Here is a 27,052-nt window from a genome sequence, read left to right on the forward strand (position 1 = left end):
ATTACAGCAGATGGATTAGTCTTTGGTTATTCATCATAAATAATATTCAGTAAGTAAAATTTATTTCATTGAGATTTGTCCAAAAAACTAAAGTCATTTGCATGTCCCCTTCAATAATGTCAGACCTAATAGTTCTTGATTTTAATGTTTAATTTAAATTAAATTAAATTATCATTCAATAATGTGAATCCAGCCACCCAGCCTATCTTTTTTTAATTAAATTTTACTTTTTAGTGCTTACTCATCATTATACAGCTTTGTGTTCTTTGCAGTTTACTGATCTGTGCAACATTGTTCCTATTGTGATACTTAATTTAATACTCTTCTTTCTTTTTTTAATTGACATTCCTTTTGTAAATGTGTATTTATATAACCTCAAACGTTATTAATGACTCAGATACTTTTCTGCCCAAATTATTTAGATCTTCTCCATGCACAGCTACATGTTTTTGAAATAAATCAAGCACATTTTCCAGGTTTCAAGGGATTAAAGCTAATTTGCAGAATATAAAGTAATTAAAATTAGACATTTACAAGATGCAATATTTAAGTAATTTAATCATAATCCAAATCATTCTGAAATTGAACATTCTGCATAATAGTGTACTAGGTTAGTATATTGAGATGCTTTAACTTGTATTTCTACATATTAATGCTGCTTTTACTATTATAGCACAATGTTGTTATGAGCCCTGTCTGTAGAGATGGTCACGTCAGTCCAATTAAGTGGAGTACTTATTAACCACTCTAAAACTTATTAATTGACAGCTTTTTTGTGAACTACTGCATTGTCATTGCTTTATTATTGACACTTAATGCATCCATTTCATCTCTCCGTCATCACATACATGCTGAAAGCCTCTTCTGTGCTCCCGCAGAGGGAAATACTGAAGCGCAGTGGCCCGGCTTGCAAGACTATACATTAATCTTTCAGGTGCATTTCCTGCTGACAGGCATGTAGAATCAGAGAAGGGTTGACAGATGGCTTTAGCTCAGTGAATGAGAGCAAGAGTTCAGTCCCCAAATTACAGTTTAATATTTAAGAGTGAACACTAGAAATAAAATGCTTTGACTTTCTCAGGACTCCCCACTTATTTTTTTTTAAAATTCAGCCATTATGGACTAAATGGGATTTGACCTGATCCTTGGTAGCAAATGCATTTTCTCAGTACAGTTAAGTGCAAAATTGGGACCATGAGTATATCCAAATTCTGCTACTTTCCACATCGAGGCATATGCATTTCAGAAGAATATATACTTTTTTACTCCTCTACAATTCTCTAAAAAGAAATAAAAATGAATAAAATATGCATGGCTTTAAATTAAACTACCCAACAGGGGTGTCTGTTTTTTGTTTGTTTGGGTTTTTTTTTAAATAAAGTTGAGTTTATGATTTTTTTTCCTGTATTTTTAAATAATTTTGGTGTTCTGTTTACGTGTTATTTATTTATTCAAGAATTTATTTATTTAAATATTTATTTATGCATTTAGATATGCATTTATTTGATCATTTTAAGTTTGAGGCGTTTTTGGGGGGTGTTATTTTCTATTTTTTATAATGTTGAGTTTATGACGTTTTTTATTTTCTTTCTAATAATTTAACTTTTTTGGGGGTGAAACAATAGTCTCATTTTAACGCAAATCCTAAACTGAATTAAGGTGGAATTTCACAGAATAGCAGTAAGTACTGTGTCAGCGTTACATTATAGCTCCGCTGTCACGTGAGGTCAGCCCTGCAGTCTGAGGTCGGCCTGATCATGCGCAGCGCTGCGCAACCTGAGCGCAACTTTGAGGTCCGCGAACCCCTCCTTTCACCAAAACAGTCCCACAATCCACCGCGGTCCTCCACATTTGGATTCTGTACTCTGTGGTGTCAAACCCAAGGTGAGTACTGAGCTTTAAATTAAACGCCATAAAACACGATACCGTACTACAGCTGTGATAACTGTACATACATACATACATCTAAATATACCGAGCGCGTGCAGCGGTAGCATGAGCCGCTGGATCGCTGTTAAAAAGCTGCGTCGCGTCAGCTAAAGCTAGTATAGCGTGTTAGCATTAGCAGGTGTATTGATAGATGAAGGAAGTAAACACTTAATAGAGTTAATGTGACTTTATACAGCTTCATTGTGACTTTAATAATGTAAGTCTACTGTTTAGTTAGTCTTACGGATGTTGCCTATAATGTCGCACTTGTCAATCATGTAGCTAAGTCAATGTCATTCAGCTAACGTTGAGCTAACATGCTAACTGTAAATGCAGCTCGCGCTGTTTAAGTTTGCTACTGCTGTGATTAAAGAATTGTTCACATCCTTTACTTAAGTAAAAGTACCAAAACAATCCTGTGGAAATACTCTGATACATGAAAAAGTCATACATTGTAAATGGTTCTTCAGTAAAAGTAAGTATTTGCAACCAGGAACACACTCTGAAAGTATTGAAAGTGTACAAAAAGTAATTAAAGCTGTCAGATGTAGTTAAACAAAAAGTACTATGTTTCCCAATATTCAATATTTCTATATTGTAGTGGAGTCAAAGTACAACGACTCAAGTAAAGTACCTCAAATGACTATTTCGCTACAAAACGTAACAGGCTTCCCATGAATTCTTAAAAGGTCTTAAAAGAAATAGAATTAATTCATGGAAAAATAAGGCCTTAATTGGTATTAAATTGACTGAAATTAACCTTTCAAAAGTCTTGAAACTGCTGAGATATAGGAAGTCGAATTTTATGAAGATTTTTTCCGAAGTTGCATTGTAAAATGTCAAAATAATTGGTTTGGCTAATTGTTAATTGTATTTGGCTTTTTTTTCTGAACAGTTTTTTTTAAATATGTCATTATGGGAATGCAAGGAGTTGAATCTCACGTGCAGATTGAGTAATACAAAATCATCCAGAAGACAGGCCAGTGTCAATGTCAATGTCAGGTATTTCCCACTTCAGTTGGTAATCCAAATAAACACCTTTATCATAATATAATGTATTCATTGTCTTCCATGTGCTCCACCCTAAAAAGAGTTATTTACTTTTGACGTAAATGGTCTTAAATTTTTCATCAGATAAAAAAGTCATGTTTTTGTTACACTAGACATGTAGGCAAAATAAAATTGTCCTTGTTCAATTTTGGTTATTAGTAAATTGATCTTAAACTTAATTTTTAGCGGCATTTAAAAAAGTCTTAAATCTAACTGGCTTTAAGCTGTAGGAACCCTGCTTGACTAAATGTATTTAGTTTCATTCCATCATGGCATATATACGATACATATACTGTGTTTTGAATCGGCTGGATTCGAGTTAAAAACAAAATGGCAAAGCATGATATCTTTTATACAAGAGGAAGTTTCCAGCCTTCATGCTGGTTTTTTTTGGCAGACATGTCCTGCTAAATTCAGGTTATGCATTTCCTACTGAAGACAAGATCACAGCCTAATGTCAGTATAAAAACAAGTTACTTTGTCCCATCAGATGGCACTTCACCGGTTATTCCAGCTGTCCTCCCTGCTGCGCTCTGCCGTGGGTCTGACCCTGCGCAGGAACATCGGCATCTCTGCGGTGCTCTTCAACAAGGCTAAGGAGCTCGACCCAGTCCAGAAACTGTTCCTGGACAAGATCCGGGACTACAACACCAAGAGCAAGTCAGTGGATGATGCTCAACTGCTGCAAAATGAAATGTCCATGCTTTTTCCAGACATCATGTTTAGATCAGATATAGATAGATAGATAGATAGATAGATAGATAGATAGATAGATAGATAGGTGGATAGATAGATAGGTACTTAATTAAATCTTCACAGGAAATTACATTTGTTACGGCATTTCATTGTTGGTTAACCTCACACAGCCACACATAACATAAAATCACGTTTATAATTTTCCACAAGAAAAAATCCAAAAGTAATAAATACTATGTAGTGTAAAAAATGTCAATGTGCAAAAGTGCAGTATTTAAATAAAATTATTAAAGGTATATATATATATAAAGTTATTGAAGAGCATTCAAATATGGATGATTAGAGTCCAGATTGAAGCTAGCAGATAGAAGCTCAGAGATTCTGGTGAAAAACTTTAAATACCCTTGAAAAATGACAAAAGGTACTTTGTGGCGTCTTCAGTATGCACTAAAATAGAAGTGTCTACTTGATTACTACTAGATAACTGTATGAAACTGCTAATTTGTGGCTTTACTCATTTTATGTAGCCTTAATTTATCTGGTTTTTAAGTGGAATTATTGCTTTTATTTTTTATGGAATTAATGAATTTCAGCAAGGAAGTTCAAGTGTTTGTATGTATTACAATATGTTTGTGTCGATGTTGTATGACGCAGCAGCTTTAAGTCCAAAACAAATTTACATGTGGGGCAATAAAGTATATCTAACCTCACAAACTTGTCGTGGCTCTCCCAGGATGTCTGGTGGCGTTGTGGACGCAGGACCTGCGTACCAGAAGAACCTGTCCGAGGAGGTGACCAAACTGCAGAGGCTATATGGCGGAGGGGACCTCGCCAAGTTTCCTGATATCAAATTCACAGGTTAGTTTGGGCTTTTGTTTACATTTTGTTCTGTGATTATAAAGAAAAGCGAATGTGTTGCCTTAAAAGTGGTAAGAATAAATCAATCTCACACATTTTCAATTATGTCATTTTTATATAACAAGCGGAGGTCTGAACGTTGACCCCAGTTCTCTGATATGAGGAGGAGTTTTGAAGGACAAAGTGACCCAGACAGCCTGTTTCGTCATTGATCCAAAAAAGACAGCGTGCATTCAAATCTGTCTTCTGTAAAAGAAAAGTCGTGACTTTGGGTCGGCTCCAGCACTGGAATGACAATTAGATGTGCTTATTATGGCATAACTGTTTTTAATGCCACTACTTTCAGAGATTTTTTTTGCTTTCACGCAATTTAACAGTTCCCCCTCATAAATATTTATTCCTTTGCCACTTGAGAGACACACTGTGATTTGGGGCTTTGTCTGCGTCTATATATAGCACATAGATAAAGACACTTTCTCGTGCTGTTTGAAACTGGTTCAGGAAGCTTTTGTTTTTAGCTTCACTATATGATGTCTAGCCAGTTTCTAAATGTTGATGTCTTTGTGTAGACTTATACTTTTACTCCACAACAATTAAGAGGAACATTTTGTACTGTTTACTTCATTACGTTTATCTGAACACCTGAGTTAATTTACAAATTAAGATTTTTGCAGAAAAAAAAGAAGAGTTTTAAAATATAATGTTTATGTGATAAAAATTTTGTTTTATTTTTTTATATTTTCCACCTCTGCTCATTTCAAAAATCAGAAAATTGCATTTACGGGGTATCATGACTAATTGTTCTCTCTTTTTTTTTTCCAGAGCCCAAGTTCGATGAAGGAGCCAAGTGAACGCTGTCCATGTTGTAAATCTCCTACATGTCAAAAATCTGTTGTATTTAATAAAAAGAGAGTGGATTGAACCATGATTGTTGTCTTTTAAGCTGCCTCACTCTGCGTAATGATGAATTATTATACAGTTATTTAAATGAACTGTTCAAATGTTGATATGATTGAAAATATTATATATTGCCCTGAAACTTGATAGGCACTAACTTGGTGGCCAGAAGAAAATGTTGCCATTGTTCATTTATGAAAACCATGAACACATTTGTATGTTTTGTAACATATGGACATTTCTTAAGTGATGTAAGTTATCAGCTGGATTTGTCATCATGAGGTGGAGGTGATGGTGGATGCCGTGACATCGAGGTGAGACAACCCCCAAGCTACAAACCACTGTTTGAGACCAACAAACAACAAAACGGGTTATTTCGTGGAGTCAGTGCTGTGTTTTACATGACATCTGAGCTACCAAATTGAGTATTTTTTAATTAACTGTAGCTGTTTTTACTGCGAGGACAGTGCCACAAAAAATTGTTTTACTTTTTTACAGACATGGCAGCAGTCTGAACTGTGATTGTGCCACCAAAATATGATATTTTCCAAACCATAACCAAGTGGGTTTGGTGCCTAAACGTAGCTGCACAATAACTACAACTTTATGTCAGGTTTTGATGTATCTGCTTAAAACAACTCATTAAATTAAACAATGCAACCATTTTTAGCAATTTGGTTAAAAGTATCTTACATTATTTTCAGTTAACAACCCTTTGAAGTCAACATCAGTTTCCAGATGCCCATCACAAGCTGTCCGACCCTTTGAAAACGAAACAAATTTGTTTGACTTCTTTCAAAAACATAGAACAAGGCAATGAGCAACTTGATGAGAAATATTCCACAATTTGCAAGAAATTAGCAAATAAAAAGAATTATTTTTTTTTTTTAAATTTTGGGGGTGTTTTTGCCTTCATTTGATGGGACAGTTGAGGCGTGAAGGAGTGAAAGAGAAGGAATGACATCCAGCAAAGGGCTGAGGCCAGAATCAAACCTGCAGCCACTGCAGCAAGGAAACAGCCTCTGTACATGGGACGCCTCTAAAGAACTATTTTTTGAAAAGCAAGGGGAAAATGTACAGGGAACTATGTTTAAAGTGATCACAATTATATATTTGAAATGATTTTACTGTTCCAGTGCTATTATTATTATTATTATTATTATTATTGAGTTGGTTTTAAAAACAAGAGGGTAGGATTATTACAACAGAAATGAAAGATTAACGGAAAATGACCAGAAAATGATTATTTCATTATCGTTATTATTATTATTATTATTATTATTAGTAGTAGTAGTAGTAGTAGTAGTAGTAGTAGTGTCATATCTAAATTTGAAAAAAAAAGTATAACTAAACAAATATTTCTCTCTTTTCAGATCATTTTCATAATGTTATTTTCCCCTTTTTTGGTGTTTATTTCCAGGAAGTGTTCTTGTTACATTTGTTTGTTTTCCTGAAATGTTCCTTTTTTTATTGCCATGTCTTGTGAAGTAATTTGTCACTTTCTCCTCCCGAGATTTTTAAAGAAATCAAAAATATTTGCTCAGATTTCAGAAAGTTAACGCATTCAGATTTGTTCACGAGTTGATTTTGGGCTCGGCAGTTTTCCACCAATCAATGATTGGCAATCATGCGCAGCCGCGATGGCGTCACACTGCGCAGCCGCGATGACGTCACACTGCACAGCTGAATCGTGAGTGGAGACGCTGCAGGCGGAGAGGAAATGTTTGAGTAAAAACTTCGAAAAAAGTGAATCATTTATGGCTGTTTTTGTTTGAAATTGAGTCTAACCGATATGTAAATCAAATGTGACACAATCTGAAGTGATTTTATGTAAAAAATAATCGGTTGATTGCCACGATTGCTCTCCCGCAGGTGCCGACGTTTAGCATGAGGCCCGCTGTGCAAGCTAGCCGTGTTTCCGCTTCAGTGCCGGCATTCAGCGTGCACAAGGTGAGCTACCTGTTTCTGAATGACTTAAAGTGCAGATATCTGAAATTCGCCAACGATAAATGACAGTCGGTTACATGTTGGCTGACCTACATCTGAAAGTTGCTGTGTCTGTGAATCACTCCTCATTGTTCGGTATTATGCAAAGGTTTGAAATGCATGTAAGCCTCTCCAGGATTAATATTTGAAGGCCAAAAATAGCGTCAGAAAGGCTACGTTTCCATCTGACCTGCTGCCTCGAGTTTTAGAGATTGTGCAGCCAAGCTGCAGTTAACACAGCACATGGCGGCATGTTGAGTCTGCGGGGAGGATTTTTTCAAAACCTTATTTCACTGTTTCTCTGGATGGCAATAATAACAGGACAAGACTGATGGAAAAAGTACTGACATCTGTTAATTGATTAAAAGTAGCAATACCACATTGAAATGCACATTTTATTTAAAGGGCCTGGAGTCTGACATGGAGGTTACAATGTAGTGCTGTGGATAGGACCAGAGACAAAACACATTTTAGCCACCTTAAACAAGTCCCACCAAAGGAAAAAAAATGGATAAAGGGACTGTTCTGAATTAATCCGAGGAGTGGGGTGACTTCAATGTTTTGTTTTATTTCATTTATGTATTCGGGTTTTCTTGTTTGTTTCCTTTTGACATTCCACCATAAATTAGTTATTTGGTTTTGAAAACTTAAAAATTAAAGACTAAAATCTTGGATTTTTAACTCTTGTTGTGCATGCTGATAGGTTTGTTCTAACGTTTTATATTTGACCAAATTATAAATAAGACGTAGAATTAAGTGATTTTGTTAAAATATCATTTTATGGTCACATTTGGGTATGTCTGCTTCTGATGGAAGCTTTTATTGCACATGATGTGTCCAAGGACCGAAAATCAGACAATATTTTCTGTTTTTACAGTTACTGGTTAAGATAAATGGTGTAACTTGGACATTTTCTGAGGTAAAATAAATACAAAATACAACCATTTAAAGTTGTATACCCCTTGCCTAATTCAGCATGTACCTAACTCCCACCCCTGAGCTTAAAAAATTATTTCACATGCCTCTCCCTTTTTGCACCAGCCCCTTCTCACTCATAAGTAACAAACAGTCCCTAAATATTTTATAAAAAAGCCCTGGATCTAATAAGCTTGTACTCCAGTTAATATACTAAGTTACATTACACTACTTTTATCATCATTTATCACAGCCAAAAATTGGAAAAGAAACAGAAATTATTGCTGTATTTTCAATCAAAAGTGTTAGAAAATTGCAATGACAAAGTAAAATGTAAATGTAATGTAATGTTTTGCTGTGTAGATATAGAAAAAAAAAAAAACCTTTCCCCCTCACCTGATCAGAAAAAACCCTCAATATTATAATATGAGAACGCCATAACAATGTATGATATATAATATTATATCAGAAAAAAATAAAATAACAAAAGTCAAATTAAAAAAAACAAACAGGAAAAGAACAAACTAACCCCTTCAAAATTATACCAAAACCTCAAAATGATTACAAAAGTAAACACTCAAAAACTCAAAATTATGAGGAAAAAAACACTTAAGTGAAAGTAAGTTAGTATAATCAAGAAAATATACTTTTGTATCAGTACAAATAAAAGTAGCCAGTGCAGAGGAATCTTAAACAAATTATTAAACTTTTGTTTATTTAGATAGAAAACAATGCTCACAGTTATAAAATATAAAAAAGACCAATTGCAAAAGTACCAGAAAAACTAAAAAAATGAAAAACAGGAAAAGAACTAACAAACTCTGTCAAAACTATTCCAAAACCTCAAAATTATTACAGAAGTAAACACTCCAAAACTCAAAATTATGAGCACCCAAATTGTTTTAAAACATGAAAAAAACATCCCCAAAGGGTTTAAATTATAAAATATAGGCCTCCACCCAAAAAAAACATCAAAAAAGAAAACTATAAAAATAGGAGGAACCTCAAAATTATTAAAAATAAACAAAAAAAATAGTTTTTTTATCAAAACAATATTTACCTCTGAAATGTGGAGTAAAAGTTTAATATGGTCTGAAAAATACTCAAGTGAAGCAAAGTGAAGTACCTCAAATTTGTACAAAAGAACAGCACTTAAGTATATGTATTACGTAACTTTGACTGTTTAATGACATAATAACCAGTGACTTTGTTAATGAATATTTTATGGCATGCTGTACTCTTTAAACCTTTTAGGATGTTTTATGGCTTTTTTTTTTAAACTTTAACTTTTTGATCAGTTTACAACATATTTTCCTGTTTTATGGCACATTATACTATGACTTTTTTAAAAGTCTTTTTTCCTTTTTTGATCTATATATAGCATACTTTTTGACTTTTCAATGGCAAATTATTCATTGACTAGTTTACAGCATATCAGCCAATGATTTTTTTTTTTTTAAATACCCTTGTATTGCTTATTAAACTTTGTGTATTTTATAGTATGCTTTCCTATGATGGCATATTATCCTAAGACTTTTATAATGACTGTTTTATGGCATGCGATACTAACTTTTAAAATTACCTTTTTATGGTATATTAATCTGAGGGTTTTTTTGTCATTATTTTACTAGTTTACAACATACTATCCCACGACTTCTTTTTTTAAAGGCGTATCTAACTGTGACTCTTAAATGACAAACTATCCACTGACTTTGTTAATGACTATTTTATGGTATACTCTACTTTTTAAACTTTTCAGGATGTTTTATAGCTTTTGTTTTTTTTTTTCACTTTCCTGGCCAGTTTAGAGCATACTATTTGACTGTTTATGGCCATTATATTGTGACTTTTTATGATGTATTATTCTTTCACTAGTTTACAGAAATATCCCGTCAGTTAGTATTGTCAATTACCTTTTTATTGCATATCAAACTTTGAGTATTTCATGGCATACTGTTCTTTGACAGCATACTGTCCTATGAATTATTTTAATGACAGTTTCTAAAAAATATCTTTTTGGGGTTTTCAATTATAACAGACACTACATAATGCAAACATAACCATGCAAAAAAATACAAAAACAACCATGCAATAAAATACTAACACAACCAAACAAAAAATACAAACAAAACCAAACACAAATACACACAAAACTGAGCTCAAAATACTAACAAAACCAAGCACAAAATACTAACAAAACCAAGCACAAAATACTAACAAAACCATGCACAAAATACTAACAAAACCAAGCACAAAATACTAACAAAACCATGCACAAAATACAAACAAAACCGAGCACAAAATACATGCAAAACCACACAAAAACTACCAAAACAACCATGCAAAAACCAAACACAAAACCAAGAGAAAAAAAAAACCAAACACAACCAAGCAAAAAGAAACTACAAACACATCCAAAAAAATCAAAAAATACAAACACAACCATGCAAAGTAATATGAACCAAACAGAAATACAAACAGTACAAATAGTGAAACAAAGTAATAATAATAGTAATAATAGAAATAGTAATAAAAAATAACAATACAAACAAAACACAGACAAACAAAGCAATAAGTTGATAATTTATTTATATTTAATTTTTAGCCTGAAAATCCCCCAAATTGTTAAAATGAAGTCAAACAGAGAATGAACTGAATACTCAATGTTTGATTTTTTAAAAAGAAAAAAAAAGGGTGACATCATTAATATTAAGCCATCTTCCATGTTCTGAGTCATCCACTGCTGCTCAGATAAAGATAGAGAATACAATTTGGTTTTGTTTTTTAACTCTTTAATGGCATGCTATGCTTTGACCAAATGGGCTTTTTTTAATGATGCTTCTGTTTTTGGTCTAGTTTATATGACTTTTTATCGCATCCTTTCCTTTAACTCGTTCATTGCATGCTGTACTTGGACTTTTTTAAATGACTATTTTATGGCCAGCAGTACGCAGACTTTTAAGGGCTTTTTTCACTTTTTTACTAGTTTACAGCAGTATTTTTAGCATACCCTCCATTAACTAATAAACTAATCTGTGACTTTTTGACAGCATGTTATCCTTAACTAGTTCATAATCTAATACTACATTTTTTGTAAACGTGTTATACTTTGGCCGTTTTATAGCATACAGTACTTTTTAATATAGCATACAGTACTTTTTATTATTTTGATGGCTTTTTTTTTTTACTTTTTGACCAGTTTACTACTATCTTTTGACTGTTTAATATCATAGTACACTTTGACTAGTTTACAGCAAACTGAACTTTGTTCTTGCTTTTTGTATGTTTTTGAAACTTTTTTTGACCAGATTAAATAAACTATCCCTCAACTGTGTAATGACATACGCTCAGATTACTTTATACGGCAGATTATACACTGACTAGTTACAGAAAACTGTCCTATGACTTTTTTAAATTACTTTGTTATAGCATGATATTCTTTCACTGCTTCATGGCAAAACTATCCTATGAATTTTTTTTACTAGTTTACAGCAGCATTTTATAGCATACCCTCTGATGACAGTTGTTGCACAGTATTCCTTTGCAGTTTTGTGGCATACTATCCTTTTCTTTTTCTATAAATAACTGCTTAATGCCATGCTATGCTTTTTCTTATTTGCCTTTTTATGATGCTTCTGTTTTGTCTAGTTTACAGCAAACTGTTCTGTGACATTTTGATAGCACATCATAGTTAACTACTACATGGAATCCAATACTTCTTTTAGGTGTTTTTCACGTTTTCACTAGTTTCCGACATACTTTCCTATAACTTTTTTTGTAAAAGTATATTATATTTTGACTGTTTTATAGCACACAGTACTTTAAATTATTTTTATGGCTTTTTTTATGACTTTTTGACAACTGTGTCGTTTGACTGATTAATGTCATACTGGCATGACTTCAGAAAATAGTATTGTGGGGGGAGGGGGTTGTTTCTTTGGTTCTTTGTTTCTGTGTTTGTTTCTTTGTGTTTTACAGGACAGCCGCACAGGGGGGAGGATGACGAGCAGCGAAGAGGCAGCCAGTCAGAATACAACCCCAGCTGTTGTGGAGGCTTCGTCCTGGATGACGCTCACCTGAACCATGTGAGTAAGAGGTCGCCCGACTATCATGTGGCTTTCTTAATGATCTGTTTATTGCATATTATACTTTAACTAGTGTTTTAGACTGGTTCACAGCATACTGTCCTATGACTTCTTTAGTGACTATTTTTGGACATTTTTGGACTTTTTTTATGGCTTTTTACAAAACTTTTTTGACCAGTGTACAGCATACTTTCTTTTGACTTGTTAAAGCCGCGTTATCCTTTGACTGGTTCACAGCATACTATCCTATGACTTACAAATTCCCTTTTTATGGCAAATTAATCTTTGAGTATTTTATGGCATACTCTTCATTTACTTTTTATAACATAATATTATTCTCTTTTATGGCATACTATCAAATTATTATTAAAATAAGTGTTTGTTGGCATGGTGTTTTTTTGATGTTTTTGGCTTTTTATGAAGCTTCTATTTTTGTCTAGTTTAGTTTACAGCAAACATTTCTTTGACTGTTTCATAGCATATAACACTTAACTAGTTCATGGAATACAGTACTTGGACTTTTAGGGCTTTTTTAAACCTAAACAATATAATATCCCACGGCTTTTTTTAAAAAAAAACACATTTAACTTTGACTATTTAATGAAATACTGTCCAATGACTTTGTGAATGACTATTTTATGGCATACTGTACTCTTTGAACTTGTTAGGATGTTTTATACCTTTTTTTCTATTTTATGGAACATTATGCTATGACATTTTTATGATATATAGTCCTATGACTGTTTAAATAACTATTTTAGAGCATGCTGTACTTTATTATGGCTTTTTAAAAATCTTTTACCTTTTTGACCCGTATATAGCACACTATTTTACTTTTTAATGACATTCTTTGGCTAGTTTGATTTTTGATTTTTTTTTTTTAAAAGAATACCATTTTATTGCTTATTAAACGTTTATGTATTTTATAGTATGCTTTTCTATGATGGCATATTGTCCTAAGACCTTTTATAATGATTGTTTTATGGCATGCTATATTTTGACTTTGTTAATGACTATTTTATGGTGTACTCTACTTTTTAAACTTTTTAGGGTGTAGCTTTGTTCTCTAAACATTTTTGAGCAGTAAACAACATACTATTTTACTGTTTATGGCCATTATATTGTGACTTTTTATGATGTATTATTCTTTCACTAGTTTACAGAAATATCCCGTCAGTTAGTATTGTCAATTACCTTTTTATTGCAAATCAAACTTTGAGTATTTCATGGCATACTGTTCTTTGACAGCATACTGTCCTATGAATTATTTTAATGACGGTTTCTAAAAAATATCTTTATGGGGGTTTTCATTTATAACAGACACTACATACAACAAACCAAACAAAAAATACAAACAAAACCAAACAAAAAATACAAACAAAACCAAACACAAAATACAAACAAAACCAAACACAAAATACAAACAAAACCAAACAAAAAATACAAACAAAACCAAACAAAAAATACAAACAAAACCAAACACAAAATACAAACAAAACCAAACAAAAAACACAAACAAAACCAAACAAAAAACACAAACAAAACCAAACAAAAAATACTAACAAAACCAAACAAAAAATACTAACAAAACCAAACACAAAATACAAACAAAACCAAACACAAAATACAAACACAACCATGCAAAGTAATATGAACCAAACAAAAATACAGTGCAAATAGTTTAAAAAAAAAAGCAATAATAATAATAATAATAATAAAAATAATACAAAAAACTACAGACAAAAAATAATAAATAATAATAATAATACAAACAAAACACAGACAAACAAAGCAATAAGTTGATGATTTATTTATGTTTAATTTTTAGCCTGAAAATCCCCCAAATTGTTAAAATGAAGTCAAACAGAGAATGAACTGAATACTCAATGTTTGATTTTTTAAAAAGAAAAAAAAAGGGTGACATCATTAATATTAAGCCATCTTCCATGTTCTGAGTCATCCACTGCTGCTCAGATAAAGATAGAGAATACAATTTGGTTTTGTTTTTTAACTCTTTAATGGCATGCTATGCTTTGACCAAATGGGCTTTTTTAATGATGCTTCTGTTTTTGGTCTAGTTTATATGACTTTTTATCGCATCCTTTCCTTTAACTCGTTCATTGCATGCTGTACTTGGACTTTTTTAAATGACTATTTTATGGCCAGCAGTACGCAGACTTTTAAGGGCTTTTTTCACTTTTTTACTAGTTTACAGCAGTATTTTTGACCATACCCTCCATTAACTTTTTGTTTTTTTGCATAATATTCTTCTGTAGTTTTGTGGCATACTATCCTTTTTTATTTATTTTTTTTAAATAACTGCTTAATGGCATGCTATGCTTTGACTTTTTGGGCTCTTTTATGATGCTTGTGTTTTGTCTAGTTTAGAGCAAACTACTCTGTGACTTTTTGACAGCATGTTATCCTTAACTAGCTCATAATCTAATACTACATTTTTGTAAACGTGTTATACTTTGACCGTTTTATAGCATACAGTACTTTTTATCATTTTGATGGCTTTTTTTCTTACTTTTTGACCAGTTTACTACTATCTTTTGACAGTTTAATATCATAGTACACTTTGACTAGTTTACAGCAAACTGAACTTTGTTCTTGCTTTTTGTATGTTTTTGAAACTTTTTTTGACCAGATTAAATAAACTATCCCTCAACTGTGTAATGACATACTCTCAGATTACTTTATACGGCAGATTATACACTGACTAGTTACAGAAAACTGTCCTATGACTTTTTTAAATTACTTTGTTATAGCATGATATTCTTTCACTGCTTCATGGCAAAACTATCCTATGAATTTTTCGGACTAGTTTACAGTATACATGTTTTTTCTAGCATATTACACTTTGACTGTTGTTATGGCTATTCTGTGACTTTTCTAATGACTATTATGCCAGTAGTACTTGGACTTTTTAAGGGCTTTTTTCACTTTTTTACTAGTTTACAGCAGCATTTTATAGCATACCCTCTGATGACAGTTGTTGCACAGTATTCCTTTGCAGTTTTGTGGCATACTATCCTTTTTTTTCTTTTTCTATAAATAACTGCTTAATGCCATGCTATGCTTTTTCTTATTTGCCTTTTTATGATGCTTCTGTTTTGTCTAGTTTACAGCAAACTGTTCTGTGACATTTTGATAGCACATCATAGTTAACTACTACATGGAATCCAATACTTCTTTTAGGTGTTTTTCACGTTTTCACTAGTTTCCGACATACTTTCCTATAACTTTTTTTGTAAAAGTATATTATATTTTGACTGTTTTATAGCACACAGTACTTTAAATTATTTTTATGGCTTTTTTTATGACTTTTTGACAACTGTGTCGTTTGACTGATTAATGTCATACTGGCATGACTTCAGAAAATAGTATTGTGGGGGGAGGGGGTTGTTTCTTTGGTTCTTTGGTTCTTTGTTTCTGTGTTTGTTTCTTTGTGTTTTACAGGACAGCCGCACAGGGGGGAGGATGACGAGCAGCGAAGAGGCAGCCAGTCAGAATACAACCCCAGCTGTTGTGGAGGCTTCGTCCTGGATGACGCTCACCTGAACCATGTCAATAAGAGGTCGCCCGACTATCATGTGGCTGTCTTAATGATCTGTTTATACTATTCAATTACTTTTTAAATGACTGTGATTACATACTATCCTATGACTTCTTTAGTGACTATTTTTGGACATTTTTGGACTTTTTTATGGCTTTTTATAAAACTTTTTTGACCAGTGTACAGCATACTATCTTTTGACTTGTTAAAGCTGCGTTATCCTTTGACTGGTTCACAGCATACTATCCTATGACTTACAAATTCCCTTTTTATGGCAAATTAATCTTTGAGTATTTTATTGCATACTCTTCATTTACTTTTTATAACATAATATTATTCTCTTTTATGGCATACTATCAAATTATTATTAAAATAAGTGTTTGTTGGCATGGTGTTTTTTTGATGTTTTTGGCTTTTTATGAAGCTTCTATTTTTGTCTAGTTTAGTTTACAGCAAACATTTCTATGATGTTTTGATAGCATATAACACTTAACTAGTTCATGGAATACAGTACTTGGACTTTTTTAGTGCCTTTTTTAAAACTTTTTTACTAGTTGACGATATAATATCCCACGGCTTTTTTTTTTTTTTTTTTTTTTTTTTTTAACATGTTTAACTTTGACTGTTTAATGACATACTGTCCAATGACTTTGTGAATGACTATTTTATGGCATACTGTACTCTTTAAACTTGCTTGGATGTTTTATACCTTTTTTTAAAAACTTTTTGAGCAGTTTACAACATCATTTTAGTCTATTTTATGGCACATTGTACTATGACATTTTTCTAAAATACAGCCCTATGACTGTTTAAATCACTATTTTATAGCATGCTATACTTTATTATGGCTTTTTAAAAATCTTTTACCTTTTTGACCCGTATATAGCACACTGTTTTACTTTTTAATGACATTCTTTGGCTAGTTTGATTTTTGATTTTTTTTTTTTAAAAGAATACCATTTTATTGCTGATTAAACGTTTATGTGTTTTATAGTATGCTTTTCTGTGATGGCATATTGTCCTAAGACCTTTTATAATGATTGTTTTATGGCATGCTATATTTTGACTTTGTTAATGACTATTTTATGGTGTACTCTACTTTTTAAACTTTTTAGGGTGTAGCTTTGTTCTCTAAACTTTTTTGACCAGTGTAGAACATACTATTGTACTGTTTATGGCCATTATATTGTGACTTTTTATGATGTATTATTCTTTCACTAGTTTACAGAAATATCCCGTCAGTTAGTATTGTCAATTACCTTTTTATTGCATATCAAACTTTGAGTATTTCATGGCATACTGTTCTTTGACAGCATACTGTCCTATGAATTATTTTAATGACAGTTTCTAAAAAATATCTTTATGGGGGTTTTCATTTATAACAGACACTACATACATACAAAATAGTCCTGACAGCAAACATAGCACACCACAAAATGGAAAAGCAAAACCAAACACAGCCAAACAAAACATACAACAAACCAAACAAAAAATACAAACAAAACCAAGCACAAAATACAAACAAAACCAAACAAAAAATACTAACTAAACCAAGCACAAAATACACACAAAACCAAACACAAAATACACACAAAACCAAACAAAAAATACAAACAAAACCAAACAAAAAATACAAACAAAACTAAACAAAAATTACAAACAAAACCAAACAAAAAATACAAACAAAACCAAACAAAAAATACAAACAAAACTAAACAAAAATTACAAACAAAACCAAGCATAAAATGCACAATAAACCACACATAAACTACCAACAGAACCTTGAATAAAATACAAACACAAGCAAATCAAAAAATACAAACACAACCATGCAAAATACTATGAACCAAACAAAAACACAAACAGTACAAATACTGAAACAAAGAAAGAAATAATAATAATACAAAAAAAATACAGACAAATGAAGAAATAATAAAAATTTTATTTATGTTTAATATTTAGCCTGAAAATCCCCCAAATTGTTAAAATGAAGTCAAACAGAGAATGAACTGAATACTCAATGTTTGATTTTTTTAAAAGGAAAAAAAAAGGGTGACATCATTAATATTAAGCCATCTTCCATGTTCTGAGTCATCCACTGCTGCTCAGATAAAGATAGAGAATACAATTTGGTTTTGTTTTTTAACTCTTTAATGGCATGCTATGCTTTGACCTTTTGGGTTTTTTAATGATGCTTCTGTTTTTGGTCTAATACTTTAACTCGTTCATTGCATGCTGTACTTGGACTTTTTTAAATGACTATTTTATGGCCAGCAGTACGCAGACTTTTAAGGGCTTTTATCACTTTTTTTACTAGTTTACAGCAGTATTTTTAGCATACCCTCCATTAACTTATTTTTTGCATGATATTCTTCTGTAGTTTTGTGGCGTACTATCCTTTTTTTTTTTAAATAACTGCTTAATGGCATGCTATGCTTTGACTTTTTGGGCTTTTTTATGATGCTCGTGTTTTGTCTAGTTTAGAGCAAACTACTCTGTGACTTTTTGACAGCATGTTATCCTTAACTAGCTCATAATCTAATACTACATTTTTGTAAACGTGTTATACTTTGACCGTTTTATAGCATACAGTACTTTTTATTATTTTGATGGCTTTTTTTCTCACTTTTTGACCAGTTTACTACTATATTTTGACTGTTTAATATCATAGTACACTTTGACTAGTTTACAGCAAACTGAACTTTGTTCTTGCTTTTTGTATGTTTTTGAAACTTTTTTTGACCAGATTAGATAAACTATCCCTCAACTGTGTAATGACATACTCTCAGATTACTTTATACAGCAGATTATACACTGACTAGTTACAGAAAACTGTCCTATGACTTTTTTAAATTACTTTGTTATAGCATGATAATCTTTCACTGCTTCATGGCAAAACTATCCTATGAATTTTTTGGACTAGTTTACAGCAGCATTTTATAGCATACCCTCTGATGACAGTTGTTGCACAGTATTCCTTTGCAGTTTTGTGGCATACTATTCTTTTTTTTCTTTTTCTATAAATAACTGCTTAATGCCATGCTATGCTTTTTCTTATTTGCCTTTTTATGATGCTTCTGTTTTGTCTAGTTTACAGCAAACTGTTCTGTGACATTTTGATAGCACATCATAGTTAACTACTACATGGAATCCAATACTTCTTTTAGGTGTTTTTCACGTTTTCACTAGTTTCTGACATACTTTCCTATAACTTTTTTTGTAAAAGTATATTATATTTTGACTGTTTTATAGCATACAGTACTTTAAATTATTTGTATGGCTTTTTTCTGACTTTTTGACAACTGTGTTGTTTGACTGATTAATGTCATACTGGCATGACTTCAGAAAATAGTATTGTGGGGGGAGGGGGTTGTTTCTTTGTTACTTTGTTTCTGTGTTTGTTTCTTTGTGTTTTACAGGACAGCCGCACAGGGGGGAGGATGACGAGCAGCGAAGAGGCAGCCAGTCAGAATACAACCCCAGCTGTTGTGGAGGCTTCGTCCTGGATGACGCTCACCTGAACCATGTGAGTAAGAGGTCGCCCGACTATCATGTGGCTTTCTTAATGATCTGTTTATTGCATATTATACTTCAATTAGTTTATAGCTAATATCCAATAGCATTCTTTCAAACTGAATATTTCACTTCTTTTTATGGTATACTATTCCATTACTATTTAAATGACAGTGATGTCGTATTATCCTATGACTTTTTAGGACTTATTCGTGACTTTTTATAAAACTTTTTTGACCAGTGTACAGCATACTATCTTTTGACTTGTTAAAGCTGCGTTATCCTTTGACTGGTTCACAGCATACTATCCTATGACTTACAAATTCCCTTTTTATGGCAAATTAATCTTTGAGTATTTTATGGCATACTCTTTATTTACTTTTTATAACATAATATTATTCTCTTTTATGGCATACTATCAAATTATTATTAAAATAAGTGTTTGTTGACATGGTATTTTTGATGTTTTTGGCTTTTTATGAAGCTTCTATTTTTGTCTAATTTAGTTTACAGCAAACATTCCTATAACGTTTTGATAGCATATAACACTTAACTAGTTCGTGGAATGCAGTACTTGGACTTTTAGAGCTTTTTTTTTTTTTTTTTTAAACATATTTAACTTTGACTTTTTAATGACATACTGTCCAATGACTTTGTGAATGACTATTTTATGGCATACTGTACTCTTTGAACTTGTTAGGATGTTTTATGCCTTTTTTTAAAAACGTTTTAAGCAGTTAACAACACATTTTTTTTCTATTTTATGGCACATTATACTATGACATTTTTATAAAATACAGCCCTATGACTGTTTAAATAACTATTTTATAGCATGCTTTACTTTATTATGGCTACTTTTACCTTTTTTGACCCGTATATAGTACACTGTTTTACTTTTTAATGGCATATTATTCTTTGGCTAGTTTACAGCGTACTGTCCAATGATTTTTTTTAAAGATACCATTTTATTGCTCATTAAACGTTTGTGTATTTTATAGTATGCTTTTCTATAATGGCATATTGTCCTAAGACCTTTTATAATGACTGTTTTATGGCATGCTATACTTTTACTTTTTAGGACTGTTTTATGGCTTTTTAAAAAGATTTTTTGACCAGTTTACAGCATACTATCTTTTGACTGGTTAATGGTGCATTACACTTTGACTGGTTCACAGCATCCTAATTTAAAATTACCTTTTTATGGCATATTAATCTTTGAGTATTTTATGGCATACCCTCCGATGACTTTTTATGGCAGATTATCCTGCTGGTTTTGGCCATACTATCAAATTATTTTCTAAATCACTTTTTTACTAGTTAACAACATACCATCACCTGACTACTTTTTTAAAGGCGTATTAAACTTTGACTGTTTAATGACATACTATCCAATGACTTTGTTAATGACTATTTTATGGTATACTCTACTTTTTAAACTTTTTGGATGTTTAATAGCCTTTTTTAAACTTGTTTGACCAGTTTAGAGCATACTATTTTACTGTTTATGGCCATTATATTGTGACTTTTTATGATATATTATTCTTTCACTAGTTTACAGAAATATCCCGTCAGTTAGTATTGTCAATTACCTTTTTATTGCATATCAAACTTTGAGTATTTCATGGCATACTGTTCTTTGACAGCATACTGTCCTATGAATTATTTTAATGACAGTTTCTAAAAAATATCTTTATGGGGGTTTTCATTTATAACAGACACTACATACAACAAACCAAACAAAAAATACAAACAAAACCAAACAAAAAATACAAACAAAACCAAGCACAAAATACAAACAAAACCAAACAAAAAATACAAATAAAACCAAACAAAAAATACAAACAAAACCAAACACAAAATAGACACAAAACCAAGCACAAAATACACACAAAACCAAACAAAAAATACAAACAAAACCGAACAAAAGTACAAATACAGCCATGCAAAATATGCAAAAAATGCGAACAAAACTGTGAAAAAAATACAAACATAACCATGCAAAAACATATCAATACAACTGCAAAAAAAATAAACACAATCAAAAAACAAAAAAATACAAACACAACTGTGCAAAATACTAACAAAACTAACAAAAAATACAAACAAAACCAAGCAAAAAACACAAACAAACAATAATAATACAAAAAACTACAGACAAACAAAGCAATAACTTGATGATTTATTTATGTTTAATTTTTAGCCTGAAAATCCCCCAAATTGATAAAATGAAGTCAAACAGAGAATGAACTGAATACTCAATGTTTGATTTTTTAAAAAGAAAAAAAAAAGGGTGACATCATTAATATTAAGCCATCTTCCATGTTCTGAGTCATCCACTGCTGCTCAGATAAAGATAGAGAATACAATTTGGTTTTGTTTTTTAACTCTTTAATGGCATGCTTAACTAGTGAAAGAATAAGTGCTATGACTTTTATAATAACTTTTTTAGCCAATACCTGGACTTGTAGGACTTTTTTCATTTTTGTACTGGTTTACAACATAATGTTCTACAATTTAAAAAAAAAAAAAAAACGTTTTGAGCATATTACACTTTGACTGTTTTATGGTGCACTATCCTATGACGTTGTTTATGACTATTGACTGGCTTTATAATGATGCTCCTGTATTTGGTCTAGTATAGTTTTAGCAAAGTATTATGTGACTTTTTACAGCATCTTTCCTTTAACTCGTTCATTACATGCTATACTTGAACTTTTTTAAATGACTATTTTATGGCCAGCAGTACGCAGACGTTTAAGGGCTTTTTTCACTTTTTTACTAGTTTACAGCAGTACTTTTAGCATACCCTCCATTAACTTTTTTTTTACGTAATATTCTTCTGTAGTTTTGTGGCATACAATCCTTTTTCATTTTTTTAAAATAAATAACTGCTTAATGCTTTACTAGTGAAAGAATAAATCAAAGCATAGCATGCTATGCTTTGATTTTTTGTGATTTTTATGACGCTTCTATTTTTTCTAGTTTACAGCAAACTGTTCTGTGACATTTTGATAGCATGTTTTGTATTTTTTCTGGGTGTTTTTTCACTTTTACTAGTTTTTGTTTGGAAAAGTATATAATACTTTGACTGTTTTATAGCACACAGTACTTTAAATTATTTTTATGGCTTTTTTTATGACTTTTTGACAACTGTGTCTTTTGACTGATTAATGTCATACTGGCATGACTTCAGAAAATAGTATTGTGGGGGGAGGGGGTTGTTTCTTTGGTTCTTTGTTTCTGTGTTTGTTTCTTTGTGTTTTACAGGACAGCCGCACAGGGGGGAGGATGACGAGCAGCGAAGAGGCAGCCAGTCAGAATACAACCCCAGCTGCTGTGGAGGCTTCGTCCTGGATGACGCTCACCTGAACCATGTGAGTAAGAGGTCGCCCGACTATCATGTGGCTTTCTTAATGATCTGTTTATTATATGTTAAACTATACTTTAACTATCATACAGCTTCTGTTATGACTATTTCATGGCAAACTATCAAATGAATTCTTTCATATTAGTATTATTTTTTTCATGTTATACTTAGACTTTTTTATTGTAAGCTATAATTTGATTTTTTTTTTTTTTGGCGTGTTTTTTATGACATGCTACACTTGGACTTTTTAGGGCTATTTTACTTCAGTTTTTTGGTTTACAGCATATTATAATTCTGGCTGTTTTATGTATTATCCTATGATTGTTTGAATGACTATTTTATGGTATGCTACACTCTGACTTTTTATCGGTTCTTTTATGGCTTTTTAAATTAAATTGACAAGTTTAAAGCATACTATCCTATGACTTTTGAAAAATTACGTCGTTCTAGTATGTTAGTTTTTGAATGTTTTGTGGCATAATATTATTCTGTTTTATGGCATACTATCCACTAATTTCTTTCAATAACTTTAATGGCATGCAATACTTGGACTTTTATCACATACTAAGCTTTATGCTTTGAATGTTTTATGGCATACTGTGATTTATATACTTATGATTTTTTTTATGGCTTTTTGTTTGTTTTTAATTTACAGGACAGCCACACAGCGAAGAGGCAGCCAGTCAGAATACAACCCCAGCTGTTGTGGAGGCTTCGTCCTGGATGACGCTCACGTGAACCATGTCAGTAAGAGGTCGCCCGACTATCATGTGGCTTTCTTAATGATCTGTTTATTATATGTTAAACTATACTTTAACTATCATACGGCTTCTGTTATGACTATTTCATGGCAAACTATCAAATGAATTCTTTCATATTAGTATTATTTTTTTCATATTATACTTAGACTTTTTTATTGTAAGCTATAATTTTTTTTTATTTTTTTTTTGCATGTTTTTTTATGACATGCTACACTTGGACTTTTTAGGGCTTTTTTACTTCAGTTTTTTGGTTTACCGAATACTATCCTCTGACCTCTTTTTTTATAGCATATTATAATTCTGGCTGTTTTATGTATTATCCTATGATTGTTTGAATGACTATTTTATGGTATGCTACACTCTGACTTTTTATCGGTTCTTTTATGGCTTTTTAAATTAAATTGACAAGTTTAAAGCATACTATCCTATGACTTTTGAAAAATTACGTCGTTCTAGTATGTTAGTTTTTGAATGTTTTGTGGCATAATATTATTCTGTTTTATGGCATACTATCCACTAATTTCTTTCAATAACTTTAATGGCATGCAATACTTGTTTTATGGCATACTGTGATTTATATACTTATGATTTTCTTATGGCTTTTTGTTTGTTTTTAATTTACAGGACAGCCACACAGGGGGGAGGATGACGAGCAGCGAAGAGGCAGCCAGTCAGAATACAACCCCAGCTGTTGTGGAGGCTTCATCCTGTATGAGGCTCACGCTGAACCATGAGTTATTAGTGACTATTTTACAATATGCTGTACTTGGACTTCTTAGGCCTTTTTTTTAATAAATTGCGTTTTGAGCAGTGTACAGCATACTAATTTACTGTTTTATTGCAATACTTGGATCTTTTGGGCCTTTTTAAAAATTGTGTGTTGGGGTTAGTTATTAAGGACTACGATATGGCATGCTGCACTTTTTCTTTAGAACTTTTTTGGCTTGTTTACAGAATACTATTTGACTTTCTTATAGCATTTTTTCCTATAACTAGTTTACAGCATACTATTCAGTGACTTTTTAAAATTACTTTTTTATGGCATATTAATTGTAAAGTATTTATGGTATACTGATGACTTTTGGAGAGCTTTTTTGTGACTATTTTATGGATTTCTATCATGTGATTTAATTGCTCTTTTATGGCATACTATGGCTTCAATATGGCATATTAAATTTTGACTTTTTTTGACATATACTATGACTTTTTATTGCATATTATACTTTGACTATTTTATGTTATACTATCCTATCACAATTTTAAAGCATATCATCCGTTGACTGCTTGATGGCATGCTATACTAGACTTTTTTTTTTTTTTTTTTTAAACACAAGTGTGCATGGCATACTATGACCTTTTTGACAACTATGTTATGACATAACACAACACAATTACTTTTTCAAGACTGGCTAATTCTATGACATTTGAGAGTTAAAGATGTCTCCTTGAGCTCTGTGTATAAAGACAGATAGGGGATATCTTTAAATCTCTTACACCTAGGTGACTCTGCCTGACAAAAATAAATGTGTCTACTCACCAAGCAACACCAGTGTTTTCCTTTTGTATGATGGCACTTTGACCACTTCCTCATATGTCACAAGATCTTATTGGTCAAACACTGAAAAACAGAAGAAACATCAGGTGAGCGTGGCATCAGATGTCGAGGTGTTTACATGGTGAATCTTCCTATGGAAAAGTTATCTGACGCTGACTCTGTACGGGAACTGTGAAGGAAGTGGTAAATATAAACTCAGTCACCAGTTTACGAGGTAAACCTAAAAGTCTTATATTTAAATGTATTCATCAAATGTATGTTGTTGGCTGTAGGCGGTAGGGTTTTTTCCCTGTTATTGATAAGAATAGGGTGTACAAAACATTAAATACCTCAATAATGAAATTCAACAGCATCACAGGTTAATACACTGAGTTGAGTCAACATCTCTCTAAATACAATTCAAAACCAAAACACTGCATTACATTAAACTGGATTTACCTAATGAATGGGTAACTGAGTTAACATATTTTACAAATATTTCAAAAACTATATCTTGGATTTAATTTTATTCCAGGTTACGATCAAAAGCACCAAAGAACATTTGTCTTGTTTTTTATGTTTTGTTACCGTGCAATACTAATCAAATACTCACTCTAAAACTTCTGTCATCTCAACCAGGACCTGCCAGCAACAATCCAGCCCAAGTGGGAGTTTCTTTTTCTTTACACCACACCTCCACTCCTTTCATTCAACTGTGTGCTTCTCCTTTTGCTTTATAGTCTACATTTAGGACAAACTAACAACCATCCCAACAAGTCCAAAGTTGCACGTTGGCACTCACAAGCCCCATGTGTTTGTCTTTTTAGAGCACTTTTTAGAGCACATTTCCTGTTTGTCTCTCAAATATCTGATTATTTTCTAGTGTGTTTCTGTGTATGAATTCCCTTTTTTCTCGACATTGTATACTATGACGTGTCGCTCCAAGTTGTAATATGTTGTTTTTTTTAGCCATTTTTTGACACGACCCAAAAAAAAGAAAATTGTGTAGTGTGGGATGACATGAGAGTGTACGGCATTTTTGTTTGTCTTTGGATGACATTTTTTCGCCAAGTTCGATGAATAGGATGACATTTTTATGTATTTCTGGACAACATTCTATTCTATGACGACAGAAATGGAACTTGGAAAACACCTGAAGTGCCGGGAGGATTGGTGCAGAGAGTTCAAGTACGTAGTACTTGAGTAAATAAGTAGTACGAGTAAATAAGTAATTGAGTTAATAAGTAATTAAATAAGTAAGTAATTAAATAAATAAGTAATTAAGTAAATAAGGTATCGAGTAAATAAGTAATTTAGTAGATAAGTAATTAAATAAATAAGTAATCGAGTAAATAAGTGATTAAATAAATAGGTAATTATATAAATAAGTAATCGAGTAAATAAGTAATTAAATAAAGTAATTAGTAAATAAGTAATCAAGTAAATAAGTAATTGAGTAAATAATTAATCGAGTAAATAAGTAATGGAGTAAATAAGAAATCGAGTAAATAAGTAATTTAGTAGATAAGTAATTAAATAAGTAATTAATTAAATAAGTAATTAAGTAATCGAGTAAATAAGTAATCGAGTAAATAAGTAATTGAGTAATTAAGTACTTAAATAAAATAAGTAATCGAGTAAATAAGTAATTGAGTAATTAAGTACTTAAATAAAATAAGTAATTGAGTAAATAAGTAATTAAGTAAATAAGTAATTGAGCAAATAAGTAATTAAATAAAGTAATTAAGTAAATAAGTAATCGAGTAAATAAGTAATTGAGTAAATAAGTAATTAAATAAATAATTATATAAATAAGTAATCGAGTAAATAAGTAATCGAGTAAATAAAGTAATTAAGTAAATAAGTAATCGAGTAAATAAGTAATTGAGTAAATAAGTAATT

The 27,052-nt window shown here is 31.6% G+C and overlaps 1 protein-coding gene and 1 long non-coding RNA gene across 2 annotated transcripts; both read left to right on the top strand.

Annotated features, from left to right (window-relative positions):
• The first annotated feature begins 1,726 nt into the window (after positions 1–1,726).
• On the top strand, positions 1,727–5,461 carry atp5pf (ATP synthase peripheral stalk subunit F6). Its single transcript, XM_042513234.2, has 4 exons — positions 1,727–1,884; positions 3,470–3,639; positions 4,409–4,533; positions 5,356–5,461. The coding sequence occupies exons 2-4, from the start codon at positions 3,470–3,472 to the stop codon at positions 5,382–5,384; spliced, it is 324 nt and encodes a 107-aa protein (XP_042369168.1). The 5' UTR covers positions 1,727–1,884; the 3' UTR covers positions 5,385–5,461.
• Positions 5,462–7,058: 1,597 nt separating this feature from the next.
• Positions 7,059–25,160, top strand: LOC148185496 (uncharacterized). The gene is made up of 6 exons (XR_015775855.1): positions 7,059–7,176; positions 7,303–7,380; positions 7,822–15,985; positions 19,395–22,862; positions 23,511–23,598; positions 24,241–25,160. It is a non-coding gene; the product is annotated as an uncharacterized LOC148185496 (long non-coding RNA).
• Positions 25,161–27,052: the final 1,892 nt, after the last annotated feature.

Source organism: Plectropomus leopardus, chromosome 24 (genome assembly GCF_026936395.1).
Source record: "Plectropomus leopardus strain MGB_pleo_1.0 chromosome 24, ASM2693639v1, whole genome shotgun sequence".
NCBI lineage: Eukaryota > Metazoa > Chordata > Actinopteri > Perciformes > Serranidae > Plectropomus > Plectropomus leopardus.

Bases quoted from the DNA above. Each gene is read 5' to 3' on its own strand.
- atp5pf (XM_042513234.2), top strand. From the start codon at position 3,470: ATGGCACTTCACCGGTTATTCCAGCTGTCCTCCCTGCTGCGCTCTGCC. The intron at 3,640-4,408 runs GTCAGTGGATGA...TGGCTCTCCCAG, and splicing joins GACTACAACACCAAGAGCAA to GATGTCTGGTGGCGTTGTGG. The intron at 4,534-5,355 runs GTTAGTTTGGGC...TTTTTTTTCCAG, and splicing joins TCCTGATATCAAATTCACAG to AGCCCAAGTTCGATGAAGGA.